This window comes from Emydura macquarii, unplaced genomic scaffold (genome assembly GCF_026122565.2).
Source record: "Emydura macquarii macquarii isolate MOO-44397 ecotype Brisbane River unplaced genomic scaffold, CSIRO-AGI_Emac_v2 contig_318, whole genome shotgun sequence".
Classification (NCBI taxonomy): Eukaryota; Metazoa; Chordata; order Testudines; family Chelidae; genus Emydura; species Emydura macquarii.
The window spans coordinates 980,073-994,773 of NW_027130455.1; the positions used below are offsets into that span (position 1 = coordinate 980,073).

Genomic DNA, 14,701 nt, shown 5'->3' on the forward strand with positions numbered 1-14,701 from the left:
TGTGCTCAGTTCTGCAATCTGCTTAGGTAAAACTGATTTAAGTCAAGGGCAGTTTTGCCTGGATAAGCACTATGGAAAGAGGGCCAATATTTGTTCTGGAATTTGTTAACATTAGTATAGCTAGCCAAGAAACAGCAAGAATAGTAGCTCACAAATATGCTGTGATATAGTCCCTAGTGAGGTCAACATAAAACTTATCCACAATCAGCACTTCTAAGGGAAACTAGTTAGAGGGGAGAAAGGTTGGGTCTCTAATGCTGTATCGCCAAGATAAATATGACACTCAGCTGATGTCTTAGTTCCCCCTTCTTCTATTTAAAAACAAAATCAGCAGTTATGTGAGCAAGTCACACAGACTGAACTTCCCATGGAGCCTCCCCATTCAGGAAGAATATGGAAGAAACAAAGCTCATGAAGGGAAATGACACTATTAAGATGCTGTAGTTGACCTACAGAGTGAAAGACTTCTCATGTAGGACCAGATTTTCCAAAGTGCTCAGCACCCAGCAGCTCTCACAGAGAACTGTAGGAACTGCTTAAGTACTGAGCACTTTGGAAAAGGTGGTCACTCTATTTAGATGACTAAGCAGAAGACATGCAACTTTGAAATCTGGCAACTTACTAGGGTGGCTAACAATGGACGCTGTTGGTGCTCAACATTTTAGGGAATCCAGACCATAAATTACTTGTTTATTCACCATACCAATAATTATCCATTTTAAAGGCCACTAGAAAGTTCTTATGATTTTAAAATGTAAGACTACATAAACACACAAACATTTTTGGCAAACACGGATATGGCATGGAGAACTTCTGATAAAACCCCCTGAAATTAACCAAAACGTTGCACTTGTGGGACCAGATACTGGTCTCAGTTGCACTAGCATATATAAAGAGTAATTTCATTGAGTTCAATAGAACTACCCTTGATTTACACTGGTGAAAATGTACAAATCAAATCCAAATGAAAATCATATGGATAACTAATGTTACACAGATTTACCAGAGATGCTAACAGAGAACATGATATTGTGCAGTACTAGTCCAGAATTATAGCCCCAAGCCAACAACACAAGACCAAAAATGTACAGCACAGGTCAAATTTGCTTCTTAGTTACACTGGTGCAATCTCTTTGACTTCTTCAGGCTTGCTCCAGTGTAAATGCCTGACATGCCGCCACTTGAAATCAGTGATCAAACACCCATTAACATCAAGCAGGAGCAAGACCCAAATGAGAGGAATATTTGATCCAATGTTTTTAAATAATAAAAATAACAGACGAAGGTAAATGATGTTGTTGTTGCTGAAAGAACAGCGTAAGAAACTATTAAAGAGTGCACTCCAAACCTAGTATACACCAGGTCTGCTCCATTTCATCCATTGGTCCATGACTGGTTAAAAAGCCTCGCATTGATTGTGACAGATCAGCAATTTGCTAAATATGCTGCAGTTAAATGTTTAAGCTTTCAGCACACATTCTCCCCATGTGCAATTTGAGGCTTCCAAATTATCAGTAGAAGAAAATTCTGGAAATCCAGAGAAGTTCACCAACTTCCAGTCTAGAGTGGCACGATTCACCCAAAATGACCCCAAACGGTTCAGAAATAGAAGCAGACTGCTTCCCCATTTCAGGAACAATCTCAATACAATCAAGAGCTAAAAATGAAGTGTGCAAGCTCTTTTGACTGGTCTACACTTAAAATTTAGATTGACATAGCTATGCCACTCAGGATCATGAAAAATTAATACCTCGGAGCACCATAGTTAAGCCAACCTAGTACCCAATGCAGATTCAGCTAGTTGACGAAAGAATTCTGTCAGTCTAGCTATTGCTGCTCAGGGATGTGGCTTTACCCACATTGATGGACAAACTCCTTCTGTTGATATAGGAAGCTGTAGTGTCCATAGTGTAGATATGCCCTGAGATTGCAATGACAATGCTGAAGTGAATCACTTTAATTTACTTGTTAAACTGCTTCATTCTGATGCATTGCTCTGGCATCTGCAGAAGAAATAAAGAAACTGAATCTTTCTTACTAATCTTCCAAAAGGAAGATGAAATGATTTGTGTATTCTATAACAATGCTCCTGAGGTTATACTTTTAGTCAATCCAATAAGATGAAGAATGTTAGGATGAATGCCCTATTTCATGCCAGCGGAGAGTTTCTTTTCAAATTCTCACTGAGGAAATTTGACTATGTTTTAGTGAAGGCCAGATCATTTATTTTCCTCACTATAACCTTGAAAACTATTAAAATTGGAACTACTGAAGGCGGATTTGTTGTCTGCTGCAGAACTGTTTCACGGAGTGCATGCAAACAAGCACTTAAGCTAAGACATTTGCTCAATTAGGGGTCTGTTCTCCTCATGTGTGTACATAATTCCTCTTAAAGTCAATTGCAGCTACATGCACATATATTATCTGGATCCACCAGAAAATGATAGTTAAAGAAATCATATGAGAGATCGGTTTAGTCATAAGGGTCTAAATTGCAATAAACTTAATTTACTAAAAATAATTACATTTTTAAATGGGATTTTGTAATAGATCTATTCCTTCTGAAACAGGACTTTAACAACAAAAATCCAGTTAGTTTTCTCTCTGAAAACATCTGACACATATTCACTCCTGCAATTCAAGCTTGCCTATACTGTACTGATTCTCAGCGCACCCCGGATCTTACCCATTGGGAACATTGTGCTACTCTTGAAGGCAAAATAAGTTAATTTGCCAGCCAGTCCCACGCAGTTTTGATCCCTAATTAAAGAACACCATTATGTTTTTAAACAAAGTTGATTATTAAATGATGGTTACACTCCTAGTCCTGAATTGAGCTGTAATTGTTTAAACTGAATTAATAAGCAAATTTAATGAAAATCCCATTGCTAGGCAACTTGGCAAATGAAAGCTCATACTACCTAAGGGCTCTTTGGTGGCTTATGTAAAATAAGTCATATTGACAGATATCCACAATGTAAAACCACCATTATAGTGAATCCAATTGATAATCCTTTTGGAAGTATTAGGAGAAAGGCCAGTCATGGAAAGGGCATAGACATCACACTACCCTCCTAGCCCCAACTGCTCTAAGGTCATAGTAAGACACATTGATAGATCAGTGTGAGCAGGGGAGTCTGTCTGTCAGTTCTGTATGGAACCGATCCTGCACTCTGAAGTCAATGATGAAGTCCTGTTCTCTTTCAATTAGACAGGATCAGGCCCTCTCTGTTTCTAAAGCCATCAATTTTGCATTAGACCAGAGCACTACATTCTAAAAGAAGAACTGGCAAAAATTAAAACTCCTGGAGAAACAGGAAATTTATTCTAACCTACGGAATTTTCTTACACAAAATAAACTCCTGTTATTTTGCTTACCAGGTTGGATACTTAATAAAATAAAGTTTTATCCTTTATTGGATATTGTCTGTCTGAGATTAAAGTCCTGGTTAAGAGCAGAATAGCATAGTGTCTGGTAGGAGAAGAGTGGCCGATTTGCCAAATATGCTACTTATCACTAATGTATTAATCTGGTTAAGAGTGCATATGAAGGGAAACTGAGGCTTTGAGAAAACACTTTACTTTTAAAAAAATGTTGACCACACTCTTTCAATATTACCGTTTTTTTATGATTCAGCATTGTCCTCCACTAGCATTGCAAAACCAGATATTCATTAAGGGTTTTTAATTTTGCAGTTGAAAAATATCCATACCCACAAGACAAGATACGGGTACTTTTGGTGGGCAAATTGCTCTTTGTAGCAATTACACAACTTCAACTGTTTCTCTAAAGTATTTAAATGTCTTTAAAATATGGTCATCTTATGTTGATAGCATTGTTGAAGTGCATTAGTGAAATATAGAGGGTAGCATACACAATTAAAGAAGTCCTTTCTCATTTAGCTAAGGAATGAATATGTACTATCCTCTCCAAAAATAAATGCATAGCTCTTATGTTTGAAACAAACTTGAAGTTGGATCTTTAATCACAAGCAAAAATGTCTGCATGCAACGTGCAAATCAATGTATATTTGTCAAATGTTACAGTTTTAGTTTATGTCCTGATGAGTCAAAATCTTGTAAGATCCATGTTTTGCAATAATTTCAGTTCCCTTTGTCAGTAAAAGGGATTTTCTGAAAAATGCATGAAATACAAAAGAAACTAATAGGATTTAAATAAGACACCAACATGGGGGGTAAACCCACGCTGGTGCAAATCAGGCCAACTTTATTTGAACTATAATAAAATTTGTATGCTAAAATGACCTGTTTCTCAAGAATGCATGATTTATAAGAAAAAAAATGCTATGGTTCTGGGCCTGCTAAATGCCAAAACAAATACAGGCAATCACAACATATATAAAACTGAACACAGAGAAAGATTTCAATTCCAGAAGTATTCCTGGATAAACATCATGGTATACAAACAGCAGCCACTCTACTGTTTTAGTTTATTGGAAAGACAAACAAAATATTCACAGGATTTTCCATGATTTGACTAACATACCAGCCATAAACCTTTAAGATGCCCTGTTTATTATCCTTAATACATAGAACGGGCCAGACACTGCTGCTTTTACGAGTAACCTCTGCAGTGAAATAGAAATGGAAATAAAGCTAACTGGTCACGTCTTAGATCTTTACGCTTGACCTCACATGAATATTCATTTCAGTCCAGTAGCTTTAAGGCTATTGTACTGTATCATTTTGAGGCACGTGTGCTCTTAATTAATTCTATACAATGATAAGAATCAAAGCCAGTATTTCCACATTGGTTTAGTACAGCGATGTTATTTCATATGTATGGGATTGCCATGCTATTACTTAATGCCGAATTTTTATCTTTAATTAGGTTAGAAAATCTCACACATCTGTGTTTTGGAAGCCTCTGTCAACCCAACAAATTCAATCACATTGGAAGCCTGTGTCCTCCAGCTATCAGACAATTGATTTTTGCAGGAATCTGCTCATATTTAGCTTAAGGGACACGCGATACGTTCATTCGTCAGTCAGTTTGCCCATGCTTCATTAGGAGGGGCACTTTTAAAAAGTATATATTCCCCAGTATTCATATATGTTAGACAAAAATAAATGCAAGAAACACAATTAGACCTATTGAACAGAGAACTGTAAAATATGACATATAAATACAATGGGTAATGTTTGGATAAAAATACATATTGATTTAAGTGGGAGATTTGCCTGAGTAAGGCCTGCAGAGTTGGGGCTACTAAATGCATGCAGACATATGTATAATTACATACACATACACTTGTTTGTTTTTTCGTTCTGTATACTGTCCGTATTTGTCATCTACAAATCACTAAATTGCTTAGAACCACAAGAGTGGCTTCGCTATACATTTTGATATAATTTTGGATCAGGGTATGAGTCACTCTTTCTGTAAGTGATGGCAAATATGCAGGAACAGTTTTTCCATCAATTAAAATAATACAGACTAAACATAACATAAGGGGAAGAGGGTGGAAAGAGAGCTAAAAGAACAACTGTGAATAGTTCAAATGAGAAGAAGTTATAGAATATACTTTTTGTACCTTAAATGTTGTTCTCTCATATACAGAATTAGTTCAGCTATAGACAATAGTTTTAAATGTATGCAAATCAGAGTTGTTTTTTAACCCAGTGTTGTGCTTACAGTATTACTGTGTGCAGTAGTTTTTGGCCCAAAGTTTAATAGCTGCCTTTAAATCATTTGGAAGCACTGAAGTAAAGGCAGATTCACAGACAAATTTAATAATTATAGCTAAAACCAGGTAAGATACAAATGGTAAAAAAAAAAAACACCCTAAAACAAACAAACAAAAGTATTTCAAAATCCATGTTATCCATTCGAAACCATGAAATAAATGAACAGTGCAAGCAAAAGGTCAAATGTAACGCAATATTTCTCAGTGAAATACACCTACGTGGATCTAATCTCATGCTATCTACTTTTAAAAGCACTTTTTAAAACTCCTTCCTCCTTTACTTAATTTGGAATTGATTTTACCACTAAACACAACTAATACCCTGCTTAATATAGAATTCACACTCATGGGGCATACATTTTTTCTGCATATATGCATTGCTGCCATTTTGGCAATATACAGGATTTTCCTGAGGTGAGAGTCATCTGAAACTTGGAGTAGCAAAGAATTATATAAATACATTTAACAGGCATCCCATAGGTTCTAAAATGTGAAGTGTGTTGTGTGTACAATACACATACATTAAAGGTATAAAAGAGATGGATGTGAAAACCCACATAGCTAAAGAAATAGTGTATGTGTCTTAAAGGCACACTGAACAGAAAAACCTTCCCCAATCTGTTTCTATTTTAAATTCTCTGTAAGCAATGTTGCTAAGTGCTTTTAGTTCCAGGGGCAATTCTTGGGAAACCACTGAAAAAAACATGGAAGTTGAATCCTGAAATGTGTGTACAGAAGGAATGGCGATTTTATAACAATATTTAGCTCTGTGCCACTAAATCATTTTGCCCTACACTATAAAATGAATACCGCTTATGAAGTCTGACTTATATGAACAGAAACACAAATGCCTCCCCACTGTCGGACATGAAGCAGACATGAGCAGGTATTTTTCCCAGTGTTGGAAAAAATCAGGGGTGCTGTAAACGTGGAAGTTCAGCTATACTCTATTTTTAAAAATGTATCCCATTTGGTAAGAGCATCCCTTTTTAATGAGAAAGCGTGTGCGGACTGGGGGAGGGGAGTAATAGTTCCAGTTGGGGTGGTTTGTGAAATCAAGTAGATCAGATACTAACTTGATCTGGCACCAATGTGTCGCTGCATGGAGACATACCCACAGGATGTATGCATTAGGAGATGATAAGAGACATTTACAACCCAGAATGTAAGAGTAGGGCAGGCTCAAGTGACATCACTAGATGAACTGCAGCGTCAACCTACTCAAATATATTATCCTGCACACATTGCTTCACTGTCCCCCTTTAGCCATTAGAAGTGCACTTGTGATCACAAATATTATGCTGTATTTTCAAACCCAGGCAAGACACGCCATGCCTAATAGCATCAAGACATTCATAATTCATAATTTTTCTTTACAACCGCAAAATTCATCTCCATAGAAACCAGAAAGCAAGAAACTACGGTAACAACACTAAAGTAAATGTCACATTCAGTTAGTCAGCACAAAGCAGGAGAGGGGATGTTGCTAAGGTTAGAAACTAAGGAGGATTCTGTCCCTGTGGCTTTTTCGCACAGAGCAGCTGACTTGAAAATAGATTGTTTTATACAAGGTAATTATGTGGGCTCATCTTAATTTCATTGTAATTTACTAATAACTTGGCCAGATCAATGGCACGTTTACTTACAGGCATTTGTTACAGCAAAGCTGTTAGCTGTTTCAATGTTGTCTACATGAGGAACCAAATTAAAAGGTGCTTCAGAGACGTTGGGGCTGGTGTTATGAAGAAAAATTGCTAATCGAAAAGCAGTATATTCCTGATCTGTGTTTCTGATGAAGAGACCACCTACAAAAACAGCAGAGGAAGCAAGAGTCAATTATTTACAAGCCAATCACTGTTCTGTGAAACCAGCCAACTACCTCTCCCAAAGCTACTCAGTAATGTTGGTCCTGTGGATACATGCACTAATCATATTCATAATCACAACCACTACCTTAAATCACTGTCCTAAACCGATGTCAACCTCCCAGCTGCATTCATGCTCTATTTCTGCCTTCTCGGGTCCCAGCCTTTCATATTTCAATACCCAGATTGGTCATGATTGCGGTGACCTTTGAAACCATTTAGCCTCCATCTCCAGGACACTGAACGCATTGCTAAATCAGCGGCTGGGCACCCTCTCTTGCCTTAAGTGGCGGGCAGGTTAAGGAGAGCGATGCTGCTTCGATTAAAAACATCTACACCGAGCAGGCATGTAATGAACTTTGCTCCCCTGCAGCCCATGTGCGGGCAGGGAGCAGCTCCGCGTTCCGAGGGGCGCGAGAAATGATGCAGTGATGGAGCGGAGCTGGAAGGAATTCAAATAACTGCGCCCTGTCCAAAAGAAGGGAAGGAGAAATGTGCGAGAGAGAGAGAGAGAGGGAGAGAGTGGGGACGGGTGGGGAGGGCGACACAGGAGCAGAAGGGGGGAAAACACAAAATCCTAAACTTTCAGACTATGAAAAGGGAAAGTAAAAGCCAGCATCATCTTCCTCCCCAGGGCAAAGAAGCCGGTGCACGAGAAATCGGCTTTCGTACAACTCGCCATCCCTCCAGAAATCGGGGTGGCAATTAAATAGCACAGGGAAGGGGGCATCTTCCCAACTTATTCCAATACGGCACACACACACACAGCCGTCCTACAGATCACTCCGTTTACATGATTTTACCAGCCCCTCTCCGTTCCCCCTCACCCCGTGTACACACACACACACACACACACACACGCTTTCCAGGGAGAAAATTAAAGGCGGGTAGGGGGAGAAATCGTGTAGCTTCATTCGGCCCCTCGTTCCTAACTCACTTTGGCGGAGGATGGTAACACTTGACAGACACATGCACCCAGCCCGATGCAGCGCTTACCTATTTGCACACTGCTAGGAAAAGCTCCCATTGCTAGTCCCCAAAAGCCAGAAAACAACAAGACAAGCTGTCTGCAAATAATCCTCATCTTCTCTTTTGCCTCTCTGCCTCTCTCCTTCTCTCTCTCTCTCTCTCGCTAGATGCTGCTCAGAGAGGCATTGAGGACGAGGTGGCTACAAACAAAATTAAGAAGAAAAATGAATTCAAAGGGGAGGGGGAGAAAAGGGTTTGGTTTCTTTCCCCCTCCTTCCTTCTTTCTTTCTTTTTAATTTTTAATTGTTTTTGTTGGTGGTGGTGGTTGTTTTTTTTTTTTTTAGCAATCCATCCTGCTGAGCCGGATTTTTCCCGCAGTCTCCATAGCCCTGGGAGAGGTTTCGGTCCGACTGCAAATGTTGCACATGCAAAAGATGGTGGAGAGTTTGGTGGTGGTGGGAGCGTCTAGTGGCTGCACTGAGAGATGAGACATGCGCTATCTCCCTCCTTTCCCCCCTCCCCTAAACACAAGCAGAGAGAGAGAGAGGCGGGGGCGCGCGCGCACGCACACACACACACACACACACACACGCGCACACACACACAAGGCTTCCTCAGTCTCTCTCCAGTGCACCCCCACAACCGAAACGCCTTTGGAGCCACAGAGAAATAAGCAAGCACAAGAGCAGAGGCTCCAGAGGACAGCAAGGGGGATGCTCTCTTCCTCTCTCTCACACACACACACAGCTATAGCAGCAGCAGCAATGAAGTTTGTCCCCAGGAGGACAGAGCCCTTTCTTTTGCAGCCAAGTCTTGCTCTCAGGCACAGCCCTAGCAGCAAAGGTGGGACTTTAGATACTGCAGCAAAAGGGGGGGGGGGGAATCCAAGGAGCAAATCCTTCTGGAGAGGGGGCGTGAAAGGAGACGGGATGAGAGAGGAGGGGGAGAGAAGGCTTGGGGTAACCAAGGTCACTGCTGCTTCATTGCCATCAGTAGCCCTTTCTTACAGTCTCCTGCCCTGTGGGCTATAGAGAGTTTGGGGGACAGGATCAGCAACCTACTCGGAAGGGGAGGGGGAAGAAAGGAAGGAGAAGGATGCTGAGGACATTAATAATAATTGATATTTAATGATGAACACAAGATCAGAGAATCATTGACATGCAAGGCTGGAAGAGACGTTGAGGGGTCATCGAGTCCAGTCCCCTGCACTGTGGTAGGAGCAAGGTAACCTAAACCACTCCTGACATGTGTTATAAAACCTGTTCCTAAAAACCTGCAATGCTGGGGATTCCACAACCTCCCTTGGAAACCTGTTCGTGACCTTAATTACCCTCATACTTGCAATGTTTTTCCTAATCTCTAACCTAAATCTCCCTTGCTGCAAAATAAGCCCATTACTTCTTGTCCTATGTTCAACCGGCATGGAGAACTATTGATCACATCCTTTTCCATAACAGTTCTTAACATATTTGAAGACAGTTATCAGATACCCCCCATCCCACCAATCTTCTTTTCTCAGGACTCAACATGTCCAATTTTTTTTTTAACCTTTCTTCAGCAGTCAAGTTTTCTAAATCTTTAATGATTTTTGTTGCTCTCCTTTGGACTCTTTCCAACTTGTTCACATCTGTCCTAAAGTGTGGCACTCAGAATTGGGCACAGTACTCTCTACCTGAGACCTCACCAGTGCCACGCAAAGCGGGACAATTACCTCCCGTGTCTAACATATGACAATTTTGTGAATACAATCCAGCATAATATTAACCTTTTTCACGGCTGTATCACGTGGTTGACTTATTCAGTTTGTGATCCACTATAACCCCCAAGTCCTTTTCAGCAGTACACCACATAGCCAGTTATTCCCCAGTTTATAATTGTCCATTTGATTTTTCCTTCCCACGTGAAGTACTTTGCACTTATATTTATTGAATTTCATCTTGTTGAATTCAGACCAATTCTCCAGTTTTTCAAGGTCATTTTGAATTCTAATCCTGTCCTCCAAAGTGCTTGCAACCCCTTCCAGCCTGGTGTCATTTGCAAATTTTATAAATATAGATTATATACTCTTCACCCTATTATCCAAGTCATTAATGAAAATATTGAATGGTAGCAGACCCAGGACTAACTCCTGCAGTACCCCGCTAGATACACCCTCCCAGTTTGACAGCAAACCATTGATAACTACACATTGAATATGGTCTTTCGAGCAGTTGTGCACCCACCTTATAGTAAATTCATCTAGATCTTCTTTCCCTAGTTTGCTTATGAGAATGTCACGTGCAACTGTCAAAAGCTGAAAAAAATCAAGAATGTTCATGTCTACTGGTTCCCCACATCCACTAGGCCTGTAACCCTGTCAAAGAAGCAAATCAGATTGGCTTGGCAGGATTTGTTCTTGATAAATCCATGCTGGCTATTCCTTATAAGATTATTTTCCTCCATGTTAAATTGATTGCTTAATAATTAGCAGTTATCCAGTTATCAAAGTTAGGCTGATTGGTCTATAATTCCTTGGGTCCTCTTTGTTCCACTATGTTTGCCCTTCTTCGGTCTTTTGGGACATCAACCATTCTCCAGAAGTTCACAAAGATAATTGCTAACAGGTCCAAGATTGCTTTAACTAATTCTTTAAGTACCGAAGGATTGATTTCAACAGGTCCTGCAGACTTGAATGCATCTATCTTATCTATATTTTCTTTAAACTGTTCTTCCCCTGTTTTGGGTGTGTACCTTACCTTCCCCCTTGTTATTAATATTAATTATGTTGAGTAATTGGTCATCATTAATGATTTTAGTGACGACTGAAGCAAAATAGCCAGCAAACTCCTTAAACTTATTGATGTCATCAATTATTAGCTCTCCTTCCCCTCTATGTAGACAAGCTACACTTTCCTTCATATTTCTCTTGCTCCTAATGTATTTAAAGAACCTTTCCTTATTGCCTTATGTCCCTTGCTGGGTGAAACTTACTTGGTACTTTTTTTCATGTTGTTCCTACATGCTTGCACTATTCTTTTGTACCCCTCCTTAGCAATTTGTCCATGTTTCCATTTTGTGTAGGATTCCTTTTTGGTTTTCAGGTCATTACAGAGCTCCGGATGGAGCCATGATGGCCTTTTACTATTTTTCCTAACTTTCTTTCACATCAGGATAGCTTGCAGTGGTGTCTTTAATATGGTCTCCTTGAGAAACTGACAGCTCTCTTGAACTCCTTCTGCTCTTACATTTTCTTCCCATGGGACCTTACTTGCCAGTTTTCTGAGTTTGTTAAAGCCTGATATTTTGAAATCCATTGTCATTCTGCTGCTATCACTCCTTCCTTTTCTTAGAATCCTGACATCCGTCATTTCACCATTTCACCCAAATTGCCTTCCACCTTCAAATTCTCTACCAATTTTCCCTTCTTGGTCAGAAGCAAGTCTAAAATGGCTGTCCCCTGGTTACTTCCTTCACTGTCTGACACACAAAGTTGTCCCAACACATTCCAAAAACTTACTGGAAATTTTGTGTTTTGCCAGATTACTTTTACAACAAATGTCCGGGTAGTTAAAGTTCCCCATTGCTACCAGGTGTTGTGTTTTGGATATTGCTGTTATTTGTTCCAGAAATCCTCATTCACCTCCTCTTTCTGATTTGGTGGTCCATAGCAGAGCCTTACCATCATGTCAGCCCTATTTTTTTTACCTCCCTTATTTATGCTGCTTTTAGGAGAATGCATGGGAGAAGCTGGGGCTCTGCATGGGGGTTACGGGTTATAACACATCAATTCTGACAGCTATCGATGTGATCTACTATCAGCATTGATACATATGTATATATGCCTACATCCAAAATGTGAACTTTGAGTTAAGGTTGCTAGACTGTGCAGACCAGCAACACAAACCCTAAAACGCAAAGAAATAAGCTAGTTCTATCGTTTAAGCTCCCCATTCACATTCAAACACATCAGATCCCCCTTTTCAATTTCAGGTACCTCCCTTTCTACCATTCACAGCAGATATCTCCAGCCCAATATCTCCAGCCTCTCTCTGAACCACCAGTTAGTCTGAATTGAATCCAAGGAAGCTTACCGGTTCTATGTTCATGTGTTCTGCTGGTTGATATAGGCTTAGTTTGGAAACCACCAGGTACATTGTACATGGTTTTGATTTGAGATGTGTATATGGGGTTTGGTGTTAGAAGTTCTTTTCTCTGTGAGCCCTATGGAAATGGGTGGTCTATACTGTTAGCAATTCCTAATTTGGTATTGATTCCTATAGGAATCACAGAATTGAAATTCTCCTTGTGTGAGCGTAGGGATGTGTTATATTTGTGATTTAAGTTAAGGCTGTCCCTTTCAACATGGTTGGTCACTCCCTCTCATCACACAGAATGTGCCGATAAATCCCCAAACACCTCTCAACCATGTACAGTGTAACTGGTGACATTTTGGTGTGCTGTGTGAAGTAATATTGTGCCAGATCTGGAGACTAAACTCAGTCACTGAAGTGTGGAAAAGATAGTGGTTACTCCTGCTTCATGTGCAAATTTCAGTGCAGCCTTCCCCATGTAATTGCTACCAGCACCTAAGCAGTGGGGAGGTATATGGATTGCTTTCTCCATAACATCTGTCCTTGTTTATCCTTCCCTTCTTGACGTACGTTATACTTCAAACATCTGTCAAATAGATCCTTTAAACTGTAAGATCTTTGGGGCAGTATCTGTCATCTGTGAAGTGTTTAGCACTTGTGGGCAAAATCAAATAAATAATAAATACAAATAATCTGTCTAGGGATCTAATACTGTGCCCTTCACCATGATCTCTAAGCACCTAGCAAAGTGGTGTCAGCCATACTGAGAAGATTACCAATATACTTGAGGTTTGTCTCTCTCTCTCTCCCTCATTTCAATAGCTGGATGAATTTTCAGTAACTTTGCTTTATTTCTAATCTTATTCTTGACATATTTTTCTTTCACCCACATGTAAGCGCAAACAGAATGGGTAATTATTTTAATGATATTTCTAATTAAAATTGTTAGCACTGAGGCAAATATGTATGATCTGCATTTTGCCCTGAATGTGGTCCAAGTTTCTGATCATCCTTCACTCCCATTCTCTATCCATGAAATGTCCATTGGGTGTTTCATTAATCCTAAGGGGTGCAGGTGACTTGGAAGGGCTTGATCATGGAGGGCATGAGGCAATTGTTTAGGCTCTTTGGACCTGCCCACTGAAAAAACTGAAAATCAGGGCTAGATCCTCCTTTAATTCACACTGGCATAAAAATTGAGACTATTTCCATTTAAATCAATGGAATTACACTGGTATAAAACTGGTCTGAGAGCAGAATCATGCCCCATGACTTTAAACTTGATCTGATCTTCAACAGAGCAGGAACTAGAGTGTTGTAATCCCTTTGACCTATATTTGTGGGCTGCTGTACTGATGCACCAGCTGGAGTTTCTTTAATATTTTTGGATTCATTCCCAAGTACAGTGCATTGCAATAACCAGCGCTAGATGTCACAAATGCATGGATTGTTGCTGCCAGGTCTGACAGAATGGGACAATTTCCTCATGACTTGAAGGTGGAAAAAAATTATAAAAACTCACCATTTTAGGGTCACCCTAGTCTTGTGACCCACTCCTGGCTTTATCTACGCTAGGACATTTTACAAAAAAATAAAATATATTTTTTTGCTAATATTGGTTCAGCTCTAGTAGTAGCAGCAATATTGGGAGCTCTAGTGTAAACCAGCCACCAGCTGCTGCTAGCTTTTTATGTACCATATAAATTAGACCTGATTTGTACAAGGGTAACTGAAATGGTGTTTAAAATGCCAGCAACAGCTGGACTACACTACAGAAGACAAGGCCTTATAGTTCTTCCTCTCAACACCTGTGCAAAGGAGGAGAAGAATGTGACATACAGGGGCACAGTCTAGACTAATGAGTAGCTGTGTCACTCCTGCCCTGTAACTTGGGGTGCCCTCTACAATGCCTTGCTGCAGCAGCCTCCAACCTGGACTGCTCACAAACCGCTTCCAGCATGTAAGTCACTGTCAGCTATGTCTGTGGATGCTGCGGCCAGCCCGTCACACCTTGGCTCTTATCAGCCTTGCTTATCTTGCATGATGACCCCAATACATTTCTGGAAGATCCGAGATTGAGTGTGTATGT

The 14,701-nt window shown here is 40.0% G+C and overlaps 1 protein-coding gene across 3 annotated transcripts in view; it reads right to left on the reverse strand.

Annotated features, from left to right (window-relative positions):
• GRIA4 (glutamate ionotropic receptor AMPA type subunit 4) overlaps positions 1-8,851 on the reverse strand; it is a 275,597-nt gene extending 266,746 nt beyond the window's left edge. For all 3 annotated transcript variants that reach the window (XM_067567661.1, XM_067567671.1, XM_067567680.1), the window contains exons 1-2: positions 8,570-8,851; positions 7,355-7,513 (exon numbers count right to left, since the gene is read on the reverse strand). In XM_067567661.1, the coding sequence (XP_067423762.1) occupies positions 7,355-7,513; positions 8,570-8,657 (247 nt within the window). In that variant the 5' untranslated portion in view covers positions 8,658-8,851. The remainder of the gene's footprint in view (positions 1-7,354; positions 7,514-8,569) is intronic.
• Between the last annotated feature and the right edge of the window lie 5,850 nt (positions 8,852-14,701).